Raw genomic sequence first — 12,679 nt, 5'->3', positions numbered from 1 at the left:
GGAACAGGAATCGAAGCTACAAAAGAACTTCAGCCCATTTTATGAAGAAAATTAGGTAGACTTTATCTATTTTTCTTTTCATCAGTGTTGACACTTTGGTGATGCTCTTGTCATGCCAGGACGCTACGCCTTGGTGGTTTGTGGTGATATTGCTGTGTATGCAACTGGAAACGCAAGACCAACAGGTGGAGCTGGAGCTGTAGCTATGCTGGTTGGACCAAATGCTCCTCTGACTTTAGAGAGAGGTCAGTAAAAACATTTACAGTTATTTAGATTATGGATTTCAGCTAAAGGCAGTTTGGTGGGAGGGAGGAGCGTTCATTGCAGAAGAACAATATGGGTGGATGGATGAAAATAATTCCTTTAAAGGGGAGGTGATAATGAAGATGATCCTCCAACAACATGAGTCTTGTTGCAACCATGTTAGCATTACAGCAGCCACATTCACAGTTTCACTGCTCTGACAGGCGCACTGCAGGGCAGACACTTGTAGGGTAGAACAAGTCTAGAGCTATGAATTTTTTCCGCTGCAAGTGAAAAAGATGAACAGGACAAAGATGGATTTCTACCAGACTCCATGGTGCTTGCTAATGGTGCTATGGTGCAGCAGTCAAATATCTGATGTATGCTGAACCAGAAATTCAAAAGAACTTGCTGGTGAAAAAGCAGATTGGTGATGGTAAAAATGTGTCTATTTCAGGGACATAGAAGGCTGCAGAGAGGAAGCTGCTCTTCTCTTTATAATAAGCTTTTCATCTGCAAGACAGAGTCCTTTGTGTCTGAACCATTAGTATGCTTCATAAAATGCTGCTTGTATTTTATGACCAAACCACACTTACCTTACCTCTCCCTCACCCCTCCACCTCTACCCCAACAGTGAGGAATTGTGTTTGCATTATCTGGAAAATGAGCAACTTCTGAACAAAGCTAGTCAGAGCTTATATAGGGAAGATTTGGGGAACAGTCTACTTTTACCACATGTCATATCAAGAGTCCTTTTTTGGTATTTTCCCACTATATGATTACCTTCTGTGGGGATAGTTTGGGAGGTAAATTTAGGAAATACAGAATCTTTTCTACTTAAGGAGCTTCCAGTGCATTTCAAAATTTTGGTAGTCTAGGGTGTTTTAAAATGATATATGAAAGACCATATTCATAGTCAGCAAGCAGACTGTTTATCACATTCTTTTTTCTTGATCATTTTTGGGTAGTCATTCTGATTGTAATGTGTTTTCTTGTTCGTACTGTCCTACTCTAATAAAATGCAAAAGTGTTTTGTGTATTCAAGCTGCAGATTTGTAATGACCTTCAAATCTTCACCAATGTTCAATTTATATTTTTCATACTGGATCTTTCCCAAAAGTAGGTTCATGTTCTGATACAATTCTTCCACCCTAGCAGCATTAGCACTGCCTTTACCTATCATTTACCTGTCATACAACATTATCTGTCAGTAATTTATTTCCATTATTCCAGTCGCTCTGCGGGTGAGATGGGCAACCTCTAAATTTGATATTAAAATAAATAAAATTATGAAGAATGTCTTTTTTCATGAACTAGCTTTTGTGGAGTTACTGAACAAGTGCCACTTATTTACACTGTGTTCATGACCAAGAACACATAACTGAACAAACTTCTTTACAAAACACTAGTCCATGTTCTTGTTAAATTCATCATGGCAACTGCAGAAACAACAACAAAAACCCTTTCATATCATAACCGAGAAGATTATATTCCTTTACTCTTGAATCTACCCTGCTTCTCTGACAAGTTCAAATCACACAAGATCATTAAAATCCCCTTAGGTCAACAAATGCAGCTGACTTGAAATGTTGAATTTTTGAATTAATATTTTCTCTTATATGCCCTGTGAATGCATTATCATTATCAGTAGATTAATTGCACTAAACATCTGGAGGATGTAGTACAGGCAACTGCTTACTGTGTAGGATTGATCTCATTGCACATGGTAAATCAGAGTATTTCACAATGTGTTTACTTTTAGAGTGATTCCCGTTGTACTTGTTAGGCAGAAATTACAATGTAATGAATAATCTTTTGGCTGTCTCCAAAACCTAAGAAAGGCAAATGGCTTATATCATGTACCATTTAACTATCTTGTTAGAAATCTAACATGTCACACAGTAATTGTGTGGGCCCAATTCTTATCTTAATCAATCACTTTACAACCAAAATAAAGTTCATAGCATTTTTGACAGGTGGGATGTAGTTTCGCTTCTGAGTTTTAACTGTTAGCTCACCACATGCATAGCTGAAAGTATCAGGATGATTTGAACAGTTTTATGGCAGGATAGCATTATGTAGATAATCTATGTAAACGTAACACTACAGTATAAAAATTAAACTAATATTTAACGGAATACAGGAAATAGAGGCTTAAACTTCATACTCTGATCTAAAACAGGAACTGCTTTTCAAGCAGAGATTGGATTCATGTACAAACATGATTCAACCTGCACAATGAGCTAGCTATCATGTCTACTTCTTTTGTCTTGAGGTTATTTACATTAAGGAACAATGATAACTAGATTTTGCTCAATGTTTGTTACAAGTATGTTGCTATAGTTAAAATATAGTATTATAATAGACCTAGTTAAACTGAGTAAAATGAGAGTTTTGGTTTTGCATTGTAGCAATACAGCTGAGGGATTGCGGGGCTCCGGACCCCACAGCTGGTTTCGTCCTGCCAGGGGACCCTAAATGGGTTTAAAATTGCCCCGGAGAGGCAATGAAGGAGAGCCCCCCCATCAATCATGGAAAGATGGCAGTTGATCTGTTTGATCTGGGGAAAGCCCTCCAAACCGACAGAAGAAAGGCACTCCAATGACTAGCCATATAACCCTATCCTTCCCTAGATGGAAGCAGCGATTTAATTTTTATGGGGGACAGAAATACATTGAAACAGATTAATATAAATCTACAATCTGGATAAACTGAAAATTATGGAAATTGTTAAGATTTTCCATTTGAGACTTCGGCTGTAACATCATCGTGGAGCGGGTGAAGGAACAGACCTCTGTTCCTAAATCCCGAAAAATCTTCGCTAAGAGCCCAGCAAGGGCTTTGCCGATCCCGGAGAGATTGGTAAACTAAAGAGGAAGCTTCAGAGAAGCTGGGTGGAAAGCAAACACCCGAGTAGACAGGAGCAGTACTTTTAAAATTGGCGGAGAAGAAGCCGGTCTTGCTGCCTGGAGTGATGGCAGCAGTCTCAGAGGGAAGTGAAAAGTAGAACTGACAGCTTCGTACAGGAGACGAGGAAAACCCCTGAAGGAGGTGAGGAATGTTTGGCTGAGAGAAGGCGCAGAAAAAGTAAAGCAATAAGGAGAGAGACACAGCAGCAACTGAATTGGAATAGAGTGGAGAAGGGAGCGATAGAGCAGAATGAGAGCAGCATGAAGAAGCAGAGAGCCCATAGTAAAGTTTATAAAGCATGAAAGACTGGAATTTAAGAGCTGCAAGAAATAGAGATTGAAACTAGAGAAAGGACTGGAGAAAGGATGGCCGGAGGCAACAAAGGGTGATTAAGAAGGACTTTGAAAAATTAACATAAGAATTAAAAGGTGAAGTGAGACAACAGAGAAATTTAATACTACTTAGTGGAACTTATTTTTAAAGAACAAATAGCATTGAAATTTGGACTTTAACTGACATATATCTGGGTAAAGTGACGAGTGGACGTTTTGGAAATATTGGATATATAGAAGAAGAAATGAGAGGTGACATTTGGTGGATCAGTGGATACATTAAATTGAGACAGAGAGAAAAAAGGCTGATGCAATATTGTAGCACTCATATACAGGCAGTGACTAAGCTACAAGTAGAAAAGGGGCGTCAGGCAATGTATTAAAAAAATGAAGTAAATGAATTGTATTAACGAATAGAAATAAGCATAATTGAGTAATTGAATTAAATAGAAGTGAGAAAGTAATTATAGTATAGTAAAGAAACATTAGACAGGTGATTATTCAAATAAGAGTTTTAGTGAATGAAATTAAGAGTGGTGATAATACTTAGAGAATAGTATATGTATATGTATTGTGTGTAGTGTTATAGAAATATATATAAGAGGTGTTAAGAGTATTATAAATTATACCAGATAATAGTGGGATAAGGAAAGGTATAACTTTATTTGTAATTTTATTTTTTAATGTTAACCCTAAGAATAACGTTCTATAAAAGTATTATAGTCATATATATTGATACATAATTAGAAATTATATATATATATATATATATATATATATATATATATATATATATATATGTAGGTCTTTGGTTGTTCAGGTTTTCTCCCGCGTAAAATTGGAAGTGTCTTGGCGACGTTTCGACGAAGTCCCATTCGTCATCTTCAGGCTGGTGTTTTCAGCTTCGTGCTTCGAGGAGCAATGTGTGGTCTTAGCTGTTTCTTCCTTTTAACTGCCAGTGGGGGTATGAACTGATTGGGTGGGAGCTTGGCTGTGTTCTGATTGGGTGGAGGTGTGTTCTGATTGGTTAGGGGCTTGGCTGTGCTCTGATTGGCTGGGGGTTGGCTGTGCTCTGATTGGCTGGGGGGTTGACTGTGCTCTGATTGGCTGGGGGAGTGTTCTGTTTGGGTGGGTGCTTTGTTGTGCTCAGGTTAGTCTGAGTTGCAGGGGGGTTTAAGATGGTGGGCTGCCTTGCTATTTTTTGGCTTCATGTTCGTGGTTGTGCCTCATCTTCATGGAGGGTGTCAGTTTGCTTCATGTATGGATTGGAGGGGTTTAAAGTGGCTAATGATGCAGCTGTGGTCTAGCTTCTGGTTTGTGGTCATGCCTCATCATCGGTGTGGCTTTGGGTTTGCTTTTTGTGTGGATGTGTGGTGGTGACATCCTCTGTGGTTTTTGTGAGTGTGTTAGGGAGTTGTTTGTCAATAAGGGCGGGTTTCCAAATGGTTGATAGGCGGGACATATCATCTCATTTGTTCATGCTGTGTGGGCATTTTTCTATCTTGATGGCTTCTCTGATTATTCTGTTATTAAAATGTTCAGTTTTGGCGATAGTTCTGGTATTTTTAAAATCAATTTCATGTCCTGTGGCTTTAAGGTGTTGGACCAGGGAAGATGTTGGTTCCTCTTTTTTGACTGAGTTCTTATGTTTTTCAATGCATTCACTTATTCTTCTGTTGGTTTGTCCGATATATGTGTTGGGACAAGCAGTGCATGGGATTTCATATACTCCTTAATTTTCTAACTCAATTTTATCTTTGGGGTTTCTTAGGATGGTGGATATTTTTCTGTTTGTGCAGAATGCTGTTTTGATGTTGTGTTTATGGAGGATCTTACTGATTCTGTCTGTGGTGCCTTTTATGTATGGGAGGAGGGCTTTGCCGTTTTCTTGTTCTCTGTCTTGGATTTTAGTGGGGGTTTCTTTTTGGATTAGGTTTGTAATCTTATTTCTTTGGAATCCATTGGATATTAGTACATTGGTGAGGGTGTGTAGTTTGGTTTTTAGGTGTTGTTCGTCAGCTAAGCATTTTGTTCTAGAGATGAATGTCTTGGCTACGGAGTTGATCTGTGCTGGGTGGTGGTGTGAGAGAGTGTGCAGATAGCGGTTTGTGTGTGTTTTCTTCTGGTAGATGGTGTGTCCTAGGGAGCCATTGGATTTCTTGTAGACTAAGACATCCAGGAAGGGAAGTTGGTTATTAGCTTCTGTTTCCATGGTGAACTGTATTTTGGGGTGTAGGCTGTTGAGGTGTTTGAGGAAGTTGTCCAGTTTTTCTTTCCCATGTGGCCAGATTATGAAGGTGTCGTTTACGTATCTGAGCCAGAGTTTGGGTTTGTGATCTGATTTTTCTAGAGCTTGGGTTTCAAAGTGTTCCATGTAGAGGTTAACAATGACAGGTGAGAGGGGTGAGAGGGTTGATCTCATGGGTGCTCCCACCCAATCAGTTCATACCCCCACTGGCAGTTAAAAGGAAGAAACAGCTAAGACCACACATTGCTCCTCGAAGCACGAAACTGAAAACACCAGCCTGAAGATGACGAATGGGACTTCGTCGAAACGTCACCAAGACACTTCCAATTTTACGTGGGAGAAAACCCGAACAACCAAAGACCTACATACAAACACCCGCGAAAACCTCAGAATACACACACACAAACACACATATGTATATATATATATTCTTTACTATCTATATTATATATATACTTACATATTTAAGCTTAGACTATATAGATAGAAAACCAACTTGATCAACAAAAACAACTTGCCATAAATTGGTATATGCAAAAGTGGAGAAATATTATTCAAGTAATAAAAATGACAAGTACTGCAACAACAACTAAAGTAGGCAAAAAAACAGTTACAAGTCCCACACCTATAATGGCCTCTCCTACAGGTCAAAGAATGATAGTGACCATGTTGGGGAAAGAAAAAGAAAAAGCAGAATTGGCAATGAACCCACAGAGCATGCAGATAACACTACAAACAATTCAAGAAACAATGGTGATGACCCAAGAGGCAATAGCAAACAATCATGAAGAAACGAAAATACATCACAAAGAAATCAAGAATGATATTGGAGAAATGAGAGATGAAATTAAAAACATGAATGACAAGATAGGCAATATACAACAAACAATGATGGAAAATGAACAAAGAGTTCAAAAAGTCGAAACAAAAATGGAGCAAGTTGATAGCAAAATAGAAAGGATGGTACAGAAATCCAAGCAGGTAAATAGGGAGTTGACTGAATCTATTGCCTTTTTGGAAATGGATAAAGCTTCATTCTTTCTAAGATTCCAAAATATTGTAGAGGAAAAGGAAGAAGATTTGGGAGAGAAGATGGCGGAGATGTTGGCGGAGATGTTAGGAAAGGACAAACAGGAAACAAGAAGAGACATAGACGAAATATATAGAGTATATACAAATTATGCACAAAGGCATAGATTGGCGAGAGAGGTCCATGTAAGGTTTACTAGAAGATCAATAAGGGATGAAATATATAAAAAAACTAGAGATGAACCAATAATATATAAGGGTAAAGAAATAATTGTATTAAAACAAATACCACGTAGAATATGAAATCAGAGGCGAGAATACCAATTTCTAACAACTCAATTAATTAAATATAAAGTTATGTTTTGATGGTTAATACCTGAAGGCATATTTCTAACTTGGCAGAAAAAAAAATATAAGATAGATACACTTGAGAAAGCGCAGGACTTTTATGAATGTTACTTTATGCAGGGAAAAGAACAAGAAAGTAGGGAAGAACCGGAGAGTAAAAGTCAGGATGAAGATTTATTAGAGGAAGTCGAACAAGAAAGAGAAATACGAAAGATACAAGAAAGAGAAAGGTTAGAAAGAGAAGGAGCAAAAGGAAAGGTAATAGAGATAAGAAGAATAAAAAAATAGATCAAGTAAAAAATGGGAGATGCAATTAAGCTCTTCTCTGTAAACATTAATGGTTTAAATATACCAAGAAAAAGAGCACAAACGTTTAACAAATTAAGGAAATTGGATGCAGGTGTGATATGTCTTCAGGAAGTTCATATAAAAAAGGATTATAGAAAACTACTAGAGAATGTAAAATTAGGAACACTATACACAACATTAGTACAAAACAAGAAAGGAGGAATTGCTATATATGTTAAAGAAAAAATAAAATCAAAATTAATATATTCGGATGAAGAGGGGAGAATTTTAATGTTGGAAATAGAATTAGAGCAAAAACAAATATTATTAACCTCAGTATATGCACCAAATAATAATCAACATGAATTTTTTTAAAAGGTACATAAGAAACTAGTGGATCTGGATCACGAAAATATTTGTATGATTGGGGATTTAAATGCAATAGTTGACGTTAAAAAAGATTATAAGAGTAGTAAAAAGAACAAAAAGAAGAAAAATATACTACCAAAATCGTTCTTTGACATGGTAACAGAACTCAACCTTCAGGATATATGGAGAGAGACACACTGGTCAGACAAACAATATACATTCTATTCGTATCCGCATCAATCTTGGTCTAGGATCGATATGGCCTGGACAACAACAGAAGTACAAAATGGGATAGAGGAAATTGAAATAGGGCTTAATGATTGGGCAGATCACAACCCAATAATAATAAAATAGAAAGGCCAGAAACAGAGAAAAAGATGGTCAATGAATCAAAAGCTGTATAAAGATAAACAATATATACAGATGCTAGAAAAGGAGTTGACATTATTTTTTTCAGGTAAATAAAAAGGAAGAGACATCAACACAAAATTTGTGGGATACTACAAAAGCTTACATTCGGGGATTGACAATTGCATACAACTCTAAGAAAAACAAAGCTAGGAGACTTCAACAAGGAAAATTACAAGAAGAATTTAAAAAAATAGAAGGTGATCTACAGAAGGACCCACAAAATAAAAAGATAAAAGAAAAATGGAATATTATAAAACACAAGATTAATCTGACAACACAAAAAGAAATGGCACAGAAAATTAGGATGGCGAAACAAAATTACTTTGAAAATGTGAATAAAACTGGTTGATGGTTGGCCTATAAATTAAAAAAAAGAAAAAGGCAAAAGAACAATACATCAACTACAAGATGAAAGTGGAACAGTACAATATAGATGGGAAGAAAAAAAGAAAATAATACAAAATTTCTTTTTAAAGCTATACCATCAGGAAGATAAAGCAGATGATAAAGTCAAACAATATATAGAGGCAGCAAAAATGAGCAAAATCACCAAAGAACAAAAGGAAATGTTGAATAGACCAATAACCGCAATAGAATTAGAAACAGCATTGAAAAAAAAACAATAAATCACCAGGCCCAGATGGAATTCTGGTTAAGTTTTATAAAAATATACAAGAGTCACTACAATGGATAATGTTGGAGATTTACAATGAGGTGCTGGAGGAGGCGAAGATACCGACAACTTGGATGGAAGCAATCATCACCCTCATTCCTAAGGAAGACTCAAACCTACAACAAATTCAAAATTATAGACTGATTTCTTTACTGAATACAGATTATAAGACATTTACAACAATAATAGCAGAAAGGATAAAATTTTTTTTGAATAACTACATCCACCCTGATCAAAATGGATTTCTACCAGGATGACAAATAAAAAAGAATATGAGGATAATAATGAACACTTTAGAATTTTATGAAGTCCATCCTGAAAGACAAGCTACACTGGTTTTTCTTGATGCCCAGAAGGCATTTGACAATCTGAATTGGAAATTTATTATAACACAATTGTACTATATGGATTTGGGACAAAATTTGGAAATATGGTTGAGAAAATATATACTAAACAAACAGCTAGGGTAATTATAAATGATGAAATGACAGAAAAAAGTGATATAACCAAAGGAGTAAGACAAGGATGTCCACTTTCCCCTCTTCTGTTTATTTTATCATTAGAAATACTCCTGACAAAAATCAGAGAGGACCAAGAAATAAAGAGTTTAAAAATTAAGAAGGAAGAATATAAGGTCCAGGCCTTCGCTGATGATTTGGTATTCATTTTGGAAGATCCATTAGAAACCGGCTTTAAATTGATTCAAAAAAATAGAAGAATTTGGTGAGGTAGCCGAACTTAAGATTAATAAGAATAAATCTAAATTAATAACCAAAAATCTTACAAAGGCAAAGGAAAGTGAACTGGAAGATAAAACAAAGATAAGTATAACCAAGAAAATAAAATATTTAGGGATCTGGCTTATAGCAAAATGTTCCTCGATTAAGGAGGAGAATTATGATAAAATATTACACCAGATAAAAAAAAGATGTAGAAAATTGGGAAAATCTGCAAATTTCATTTTTAGGGAGGACCGCTACGGTCAAAATGAATATGTTGCCAAAAATATTATTTCTGTTCCAAGTTATTCCAATAAAATTAGGGAAAACATTCTTTCAAGAATTAAATAAATTGGTCACTAAATTTATATGGCAAAGGAAAAAACCCAGGATTAAATTAAAACTCTTGCAAGATATGAAAGATAAAGGGGGATTGGTGTTACCAGAGTGGGAAATATACTACCAAGCATCGAGCTTAACTTGGCTAAAGGATTGGATGGATTTGAAAAATACTAGAGTTTTAACAATAGAAGGGCATAACTTGCAAGCAGGATGGCATGCATTCCTATGGGACGAAAAATATAAAATACACAGATACTTTCTAAGACACGTAGTTAGGAATGCATTGCTACAGACTTGGGAAAAAATAAAACAAAAACATTATGTAAGAATTCCAATGTGGTTATCCCCAACAGAAGCTCTGAAACACCCAAATCTACTGGATATAAATAAGATAATTAGATACAAGGAATTAGTAAATGAACAGGGAAATCTGAAAACAAAACAAGAATTGGAACAAGATATAGGCAGAGAGATTGACTGGTGGACATTTACAAAAATTAAATCTAAATATATAGAGGACAAAAAATTATATGAAATACAAAAAGAGCCACAAGAATTGGATAAAATTATACATGGAATAGAAATAAAATTAATTAGCTATTTATACAAATATCTATTGAGATACAAAATGGAAGACGAGGTTGTCAAAGACACAATGATTAGATGGGCAAATTTTTTGGGATATAATATAGAATTGGAGAAATGGGGGAAATATGGGAAATAAACATAAAATTGACTATGTCAGCGGCATTCAAGGAAAACCAGTTGAAGATGTTTTACAGATGGCATCTTCCACCAGCAAAGCTTGCCAAGATGTTCCAGAACAATTCGCCAACATGTTGGAAATGTAAAAAAAGTACATGGAACATATTATCATTTATGGTGGACATGTCCAGATGCGAAAAAATACTGGACTAAAATAAGAAGATGGATCGAAGAAATAATAGACCAACCTGTAGACTGGAAACCAGAGATCTTTTTGCAGGGTATTTTAAACAGAAAATATAGTAAAGAAATACGGTACTTAATTCTACATATAACAACGGCAGCAAGAATAGCATACGCACAGTTCTGGAAAAATGAGAATATACCATCAGAGGAAAAAGTGATAAGAAAAATCCTGGACTGTGCTGAGATGGACAAATTAACAAAAGAGATAAAAGAAAAGGAAGACACAGAGTATTATCTAATATGGAACAAGTGGTATGACTGGTTGGAGACTAGAAATAATAGAGGATAAATGTGGAAAGGTCAAAAGTGGAAAATGTATGTATAATAATGTATAGTAATAATAATATGTATTATTCTTAGTATGAAGTATATTATGAAGGAAGAAAAATGCAAATAAGAAACAACGGGGCAACAAAGACAAATATTCTAAAGAAGAATAAGGGGGGAAATGCAAATAATAGAAGATTACTGTTACCAAATCGCTGCTAAAAAAAGGGAGGAATATACACTGTGTGTGTATGTGTGTTATGTTTCGTTTTGTTTTGTTGGTTTAAAAAATAAAAAAAAATAATAAAAAAAGATTTTCCATTTGAAAGAATATTGATAAAATTACAAGAAAATAATTTTCCATTTTAAAAGTTGGAAAATAAATAGTTTCAGGCATCTGAAATTAAGTACCGTATTTCTTTACTATATTTTCTGTTTAAAATACCCAGCAAAAAGATCCCTGGTTTCCAGTCTACAGGTTGGTCTATTATTTCTTCGATCCATCTTCTTATTTTAGTCCAGTATTGAAACTCTCAATGTGGGCTATTTATTGCATTAATTGTTATAAATATCATTCACATTGAATACATCATTCACACTTGAGGGGCTCTCCAATTTTATAAGTAGGAGAAATCAGAATCTTCTTGGAAGAATCATATGCTTAGTGGAAATTGCTTGGTGAGATGACCAGCCATATAAATCACTCAGTCAATTACTGAATGTCTGTCACAACTTCAATTGTCATAGCATAAAGAAGATCATGTTTCTATGACAGATTATCAAGTCTATGGTATCATCTTCCTATTCAGGTGTCCGAGGAACCCACATGGAGCATGTCTATGACTTCTATAAACCAGACCTGGCTTCAGAGTATCCTATGGTAGATGGACCACTTTCCATTCAGTGCTATTTCCAGGCTCTTGATCAGTGCTATGCCACATATCGAAAGAAAATTGAAAGCCAGTGGCAGAAAGGTCTGTATGTCTGGAAAGTTAAAGTTAAGCTTTCCCCTATTTTTCCTCAGTCTCTTATATGCTGATCTCTTTATAGAAGTATGGATTGCATGGAAGTTATACTTAAGATGTGAAAAGGAAATATGCTTTCCAGCTCCAGCACTCCATCTGCCGCTTTGGTGGCTGTGTGGGCAAGAGCTTTGAAGAGGGCTCGGAAGGGGAGTAAAAGGGAAGAGGGTGGGTGGGCAAGTGAGGGGGGATCTGCTGAAGCCATCCAGAGGAGAAAACAAAAAGCAAGCCCCGCCTCGTCCACTGCCAGCAGTTTGGAGAAGCCGCCTCTGAGCTGGACAGCCAGCTGACAGCTGAGGAGGTGCTGCAGTGGGTACATGCCCTGGAAAAGGACAGTATGCGAGGCCAGGAGGGCTGGGACTGGGGGAGGGGAGGGAAACCAGCCGTGCTGAGATGCATCTGACCACATGGGGCCTCAGTGAGTTAGCGGGCGACTGGTTGAAGAGAGGGACAGTTGCAGTTCTGCCTGCTTTATTATGCAGCAGTCTATTAACAGGCAGCCCACTCCATTTAATTAAAAATAAAAA

General features: G+C 36.2%; 1 protein-coding gene across 1 annotated transcript in view; it reads left to right on the top strand.

The window, feature by feature from the left end:
* The window catches only part of HMGCS2 (3-hydroxy-3-methylglutaryl-CoA synthase 2), a 49,404-nt gene that overhangs the window by 6,900 nt on the left and 29,825 nt on the right, over positions 1 to 12,679 (top strand). Inside the window, exons 3-4 of the mRNA XM_039325928.1 lie at positions 120 to 245; positions 11,940 to 12,104. Coding sequence (XP_039181862.1) covers positions 120 to 245; positions 11,940 to 12,104 — 291 coding nt within the window. The remainder of the gene's footprint in view (positions 1 to 119; positions 246 to 11,939; positions 12,105 to 12,679) is intronic.

This window comes from Crotalus tigris, unplaced genomic scaffold (genome assembly GCF_016545835.1).
Source record: "Crotalus tigris isolate CLP2741 ecotype Arizona unplaced genomic scaffold, ASM1654583v1 scf7180000024339.11422700, whole genome shotgun sequence".
Lineage (NCBI taxonomy): Eukaryota > Metazoa > Chordata > Lepidosauria > Squamata > Viperidae > Crotalus > Crotalus tigris.
This window is presented reverse-complemented; position numbering and strand designations above follow the sequence as displayed.